Below are 6,657 nucleotides of genomic sequence, written 5' to 3'. Positions count from 1 at the left end.
TCCATTTTTATGGTTGAAAACTTGTGTTGTAGTGCGAGGGCTCTAAAAGGTTTGCTGTCAACAAAGATAGTTTCAAGTGCTTTCCATGCTTTTGCAGCAGTAGTGTTTTTGGCCAGAATGGTAATGAGTAGATAAGAAGAAATCGTGCTATAGATCCATTACAAGACAATGGCGTCAAGTCGTTTCCATAGTAGATCGATTGCCTCATCTTTCCCGTTTGGTTTTTCTTTGGGTGGTATGATATAATGAAGGACTTCAAACGCCGTACAATGAATCTGGAAGACTTCAACCCAAGAAGAGTAATGAGCGCCTTCAATGTCAAGAGTAAAGGGAACATAATTGCGGATGTTTGTGACTGTTAGTGCAGGATGAAGGGGGAAGATCAACTAGAAAAACCTATTCCAGTCATGATGATGATGATCAATCAAAGAAGAAAAGGGGATGCTGTGTTTTAGAGAGAAGAAAAAAACAAAAAATAAAATTTGGGTTTATGGTGGTGTTAGTCGGGAAGGATTTAGGTCGACAGAAAGGCTGCTCAGATACCTAATTGAATATGACCCAAAAGATTGTCTTCTCATTCTCATAATATATAGAATATTGATTTACACTTAACTAGCCTCGATTAATACATAATAACACATCTAATATCTATCTATATATATGTCGGCTAATAATATCTTAATGGGCCTAGAGTAGGCGAAATTTTTTTCTTTCATGCGTTAACTTTCTCTTTTCACGTCTCGCCTTTTTATGGTAGTAAAAAGAAGTATTAGAAACATATTACAAGACTTTAACAAAATATTCGAGTATAAAGACGATAAACCGCTCTTTTTCAACTGTGCGGCCTGTACCTCTTGTACGATGAAAGCATCCCATGTATGAGGTTTTATAAGTGAGTTAAAATTGCAAGGACTTAATCCATGATTCATATTCTTACTTCGAAGTCTATTCTTGAATGTCTTCCACATTTCATCCCCTTGTCGTAGAGCTTGTTTTTTTTTTTTCTATTTCATTTGGATTTTATAGTATGCATGCTATTTGTGAATGAAATATAATTAGATTTTGATACATACATGTATCTTATAATTGAAAACACAACTATCAATCTTACGTTTATACCTTCAATTCTAACCAAATTTGGTTATTTACTTTTGTATCTACCTTTTTTCATGTTTCATGATTAGATGGAACCTTAGTTCTAGTGATTAATCCATGTTTTTGTGCTAGGGAAGGGGGACGTCTGAACCCTGAAATTTTTTTTATGATGTAGGGTATATATTTTTTGAGTATAAAATTTTTGATATATTCAGTTTCGACCTCATTTTAGTTGTGAATTTTTTTTAAAAACCAAACAATACACAAGCTCACACAAAATTAGTTAGCTCAAACTAAAACCCATTAAAAAAAACAAACCGCTCTAAATAAAAAAAAAACAATCTCGTTCCCTCCATCTCTATCCCTCCCCCCTTCTGTTCTGTCTTCTGCCAAACGCCACCCACGGGCCACGACCACCTGACCTCCACTAGTCCACCTGCAGTCCGGCCACCCGCCACCGTCCTCTCCGGCAGTGGAGCCGCCGCCGACCACCAGGTATGTTTCTTTTTCTTTTATAGTTTTATTTAGGGTTTTAAATTTTCAATAGAAATTAGGGATTTAAGTAGAAATTGTTATTGAAATTGGGTAATCTTGTTAATTGTTAATGAAATTGGGGTTGATTACTTGATTTATATTTATTAACTTGATTTGTTGATTATTATTTGCAATTTTTGTGGTTGTAGGACATATTTTAAAAGAAATAATGAAGAACAAAACAATAACTTCATTTTTTAAAAGAAAGAATCAAGAAGAACAAGTAGAAGGAATTGATGATGAAGAACAACAAGAAAGTAAACGTCAAAAAGCTTCAACAAGCGAACCGGTTAGTAGCCTAGAAAGAGATCCCGCTAAACGACTTGAAATGTGGAAATATCCGGTTAAGGTACGTGAACAAGTAAGGCTAGCATATATATCATTAGGAGTGTATCAACCTAATTTTGAAGTGTATAAGCCTAGAGGTCCAAAGAATAATCTTCGTCGATTTAAATATGCTTGGTTTGGTATGTTCCCCAATTGGTTAGAGTATTCTCCAACAACACACAAGGCTTATTGTTTTTTATGTTATTTGTATAAGGATAAACCAAATGAGCAAAGTGGTCATAGTGCATTTAGTTGTGAAGGATTTGACAATTGGAAAAAGGTTAATGATGGAAATAATTGTCCTTTTTTGAAGCACATTAAATCTTCAACACACAAAAAGGCATTTGTGTTTGCTACTAATTTAGTGAATCAAGAAGCACACATTGAAAATTTCATAGAAAAAGAAAGTGAAGAGCAAAATTTTCTCGATTATTATAGAATCTATAATAATCGAGAAAATTTTCCCAATTGGTTGCCCATTTTGATCACATTGGGACATTCATGCTAGTATACTACCCGTCTTTCTTTTTGTTGGGCCTTTCTTTGACTGTTTTTGTTTTGGTTCTTGTTTTGCATCAATTTTCTCATCAGGTTCTTTATCATGCTATATATGTTCTTCATGATCCTGTAATATGAAATATCAAAATGTTTGCAAGTACAATCACTTTAAAATAATGTCTGATTTACTTTTTATATTGCTCAACTCGGACAACCTTGACATCAAATAAGCTGGCAGCAGGTTGACTTTTAGTAGTCTGATTTACTTTTTATATTGCTCAATAAGCATGCTAGTCATGTCTTATATGTGAGCCTATAGTTACCTATAATGTTCGTAACATCTTGATCAACTGGCCTGTTTATATGTCGGTATATAGTTTGTTGCTGTTGCTAATATAATAGAGATTTCAAAATTGGCAGGTCTAACCAGTTGGCTAATTCCATTATTTGTATTCTTTTGTCACTTCGATCACAACTCAGTTAAATTGGATTTTATATCAGGCCCATAATCAAAGACTTATAGCTTTTAGCTAAAAAATTTTGCTCTATATATTCATGGGCTATTGAATTTTGGCTTCAATAGAGTAGATGGGATCGCTGCTTACATTTATCACTTTGTGGTTTTTGTTCATGTTTATTACATTCAAAGTCAGAACCTTCAAATTTTAAAGCATCAAAATACACTTTAACTTATTGTACCTACAGGTTGCAAATTATATACCGGCATATTAAGCTATAACCCTTTCTTTCCATGTTGTGAGCAACTTATTGTACCACAGAAATGTATGTTGACTTTAGACCAAAACTCAGCTATTATTGGTATGCCCACAAGCTTAAATGACATGAAGCAGATTATAACACTAGTTACGCTACTTTCGTACCTGAAACTTGAGGCGTCTTTAATAAGCTTTTGGCGATTGAGTTAGCGGCTTTGAGTACAGGGTTCTTGTTGACTAAAAAATTTGTGGTGTTGACTATTTGATCAGCCAAATCTTTTGGCCACTAAAGATTGGTGACTACAAATTGTGCTACATTCCCCACTAATTACAGGGTTACCTCCTGATATAGACTTGGTTGTATCCAGTGTTTTGTTTGCCTAAATGCTTTTGAAATCTGATTATCCCAACCCAGACATGCATCGTTGACTTTTTATATATGACTTTCCTCTGTTTGACAAATCTTTTTAGTTTTATTTTTAGTTTTGTGTTTTATTATAATAAGTTAAATTTGGAATAATATATTGTAGAATATTTTTATTGGTATTCGATGTACCAACAATAATTTATTTTATTGACTTTTCAAACTTACTATTCTATTTGAAGATATACGCACATATAATATAAATTCATATATATGTATAACAAACCATGACACAATATTATTTTCTCAAGTTTTATCATTTTTTTTTCTCATTCCTTACAACTATGTTCACCTTCAAGCTTCCGTGCTCCCTTCTATGGCTTCCTCATTGTCTGCTAATGCTGCATTTCATGGCTGTTGTTCGTTGTGACGTCGGCACAGCTAGCTTGTATAACCCACCTTACACACGTAAGTTCACATCTTGTGCGCATGTAACTTTTATATATGGGAGGTGGTCAGTACATCATCTTTTTTTAACCGTACACCACCAAACATGTATCAAGGTATCGTGCAGTATAACACTCTAATAAAAAAACATTTGGTGATGTACGACAGAAAAAAAAAATAAAAAATGATGATCTGTAACAGATCATCACGTCCTAATATTATATAAGTATTCAAAATGTTGTTCTATTCTTGAACATCCATCTGAATCAAACTCTCACTAATCACATATGATATATAAATTCACATGTACAGCTTCGGCATGTTATGGAAATGATGCTTCTCAATTTCCAACTAGTAATTTGTTTGCGGCGGCTGGAGAGGGAATATGGGACAACGGGGCTGCTTGTGGGAGGCAGTACTTGGTGAGATGTATAAGTGCAACCATACCGCAAATATGCATTCCTGGGCAAACGGTTCAAGTTAGAATAATCGATCGGGCTCAAACCTCTGTTTCAAGGCCTACAAGGGAGGGTACGACTATGGTCCTTTCAGATACTGCTTTTGGTATCATAGCAAATCAAATTGCATCAATTAACATTGAGTTTCAACAGTAAGTTTTCTGTTGTCTTCATTTTTCATATTACTGTACTAGTATATAGGTTTCTTGTCAAATATGCATATAAAAATTCCTTAAGTTGGTAAACTAAACAAATGCATATAAAAATTGTCATTTACAAATAAATATTGAATATTAATAGGTAGTACCAATAATCAAAATAATATTAATGTAAAAGGAACAACATTTTTTTTTAAACGGCAACAAAATAAAAGGAACAATATATGATGTTCTCAGTGACGTTCTATGATATGAAGGGATATATATGAATATATGATTCCCTCTTAAATTTTTTTTTTTTATATATTCTGATTATGCCATGACGTAGACATAAGCATATTTGACCAATTTATATGATACATTGGTGTATGTTCAAATGAAACTTTTTTTAATGCGAAATGAGATTTTTATTTTTTTTTAAAAGCACATGAGATGCTCGATCTAGAGGTTCCAACCAAATCATTCGCCTGAAGTAGAGTCGTCCAGCTAAATGCACCACACGCTAATTAATTCACACCTTTTTTTTTCCCGTTATTTTAAATGCAGAGTATTCACCAAGGTGTATCATTAGACAACTTAAGATACATTTTAAGAAAAAGGAATGTTATACATATAAAAAAAAATCTTAATACGCAATATTAATTATCTTTATCTTTATTTTTCTAACAATTATATAAAAATTATCCACCCTCCCATTTAAAAAATAGTTATAAAAAGATTACTTCAGAACTAATCCAATTATCTTTGATGATATGGAAAGAGTTTTAAGAATTTATTCAAGTTGTACTAATGAACTAATTTAAATTAGAAATCTTCATTTTACTAATTTACATTAAAAACCCTTATCTTTTAAAATATCTTTAAAATCACTGTTATATTAACATACACCACTCGACGCCGCTATCACCGGCCACGAATAGTTGCCGCCGTCACCAGACCACTGTCATCACCGTCACTACTGCTGCATTACACGACTACTGTGCTAGTGTAGGTTTACAAATTATTGTCATTAACCTAATATTTAACAGGAATTGTTTTGTTAATTTACATAATATATATATATATATATATGGAAAAGTGAAGGTGGTGCTGTTATAAATCCAAGTATATATATATAAATATATATATATATATATTTCATTGATGAGATTTCAAATGTTTCACATGCAGGGTGTGAATATTAGGATCGGACGTTGTTTTTTTCTTCATTAATTTGAGCGGCAATACTTTGATATCCATATTTAATGAACGACATGACCGATTCTTATATATAGCTTCTGGAGAGCACCTACTTTTTAGGTTTGTAAAAGTCAAATAGTTTTGACAAATATGTAGTTGACATTTTGTATCACATATTTGTTTGAAGTATCTAGATCTAGTTTAAATTTCGTATATTAATTTGTTTTCTAATGCATGGTCATGACGTATGTAGCGCAAGTAATCGATCGATCTTGTTGCTAAGTTGTTTCAGGTGAGGTGATCCAAATATGATCAGTGTTTAAGTGTACACAACTAAATGTATTTAATAATATTATATTGTACAACACATCACGCATTCACGTGTGTCGTTGAAAAAAATGAGGTATAAATCATCGACTTAATCGAAAACTTCGCTCAAGTCCATTCCGATTATACTATTTATTGAAAAACTGATTGCTGTTTTATATTTATCTAATCCAACTAAAATAAAATTATACATTCTTATCAGCAACCTAATTAAACTCGATTTTTTATTAGATTAATTAATTCAGTTTTATATTATAAGTGAATTCAAATTTATAAAATCATTGAATCACTCTACATTGATAAAAATATTAAATAATACAAAATTAATGTCCAACCATAATTTATGGACCAAACAAGTCCATGGGATTTTGCAAGCATAAATTAAAATAAAATATAAATTCTAACAGACCGACTTTATATTCGGGGGTAGACTTAGCCAGCTAGTAACTAAAACACACGAAAATCTATGTACAGTATGAGGCCGGCTTCATGATGTACGTTTTGTATGGGTTGTACTTTTATGTATAAATATATTATATTATTACGTCTGAGAA

At 32.3% G+C, this 6,657-nt stretch overlaps 1 protein-coding gene across 1 annotated transcript; it reads left to right on the top strand.

Annotated features, from left to right (window-relative positions):
• The first annotated feature begins 1,396 nt into the window (after window positions 1-1,396).
• LOC122578746 lies at window positions 1,397-5,989 on the top strand. The gene is made up of 5 exons (XM_043750773.1): window positions 1,397-1,590; window positions 1,779-1,978; window positions 3,894-4,002; window positions 4,294-4,591; window positions 5,768-5,989. The coding sequence occupies exons 2-5, from the start codon at window positions 1,799-1,801 to the stop codon at window positions 5,772-5,774; spliced, it is 594 nt and encodes a 197-aa protein (XP_043606708.1). The 5' UTR covers window positions 1,397-1,590; window positions 1,779-1,798; the 3' UTR covers window positions 5,775-5,989.
• The last annotated feature ends 668 nt before the right edge of the window (window positions 5,990-6,657 follow it).

Source organism: Erigeron canadensis, chromosome 8 (genome assembly GCF_010389155.1).
Source record: "Erigeron canadensis isolate Cc75 chromosome 8, C_canadensis_v1, whole genome shotgun sequence".
Classification (NCBI taxonomy): domain Eukaryota; kingdom Viridiplantae; phylum Streptophyta; class Magnoliopsida; order Asterales; family Asteraceae; genus Erigeron; species Erigeron canadensis.
This window is presented reverse-complemented; position numbering and strand designations above follow the sequence as displayed.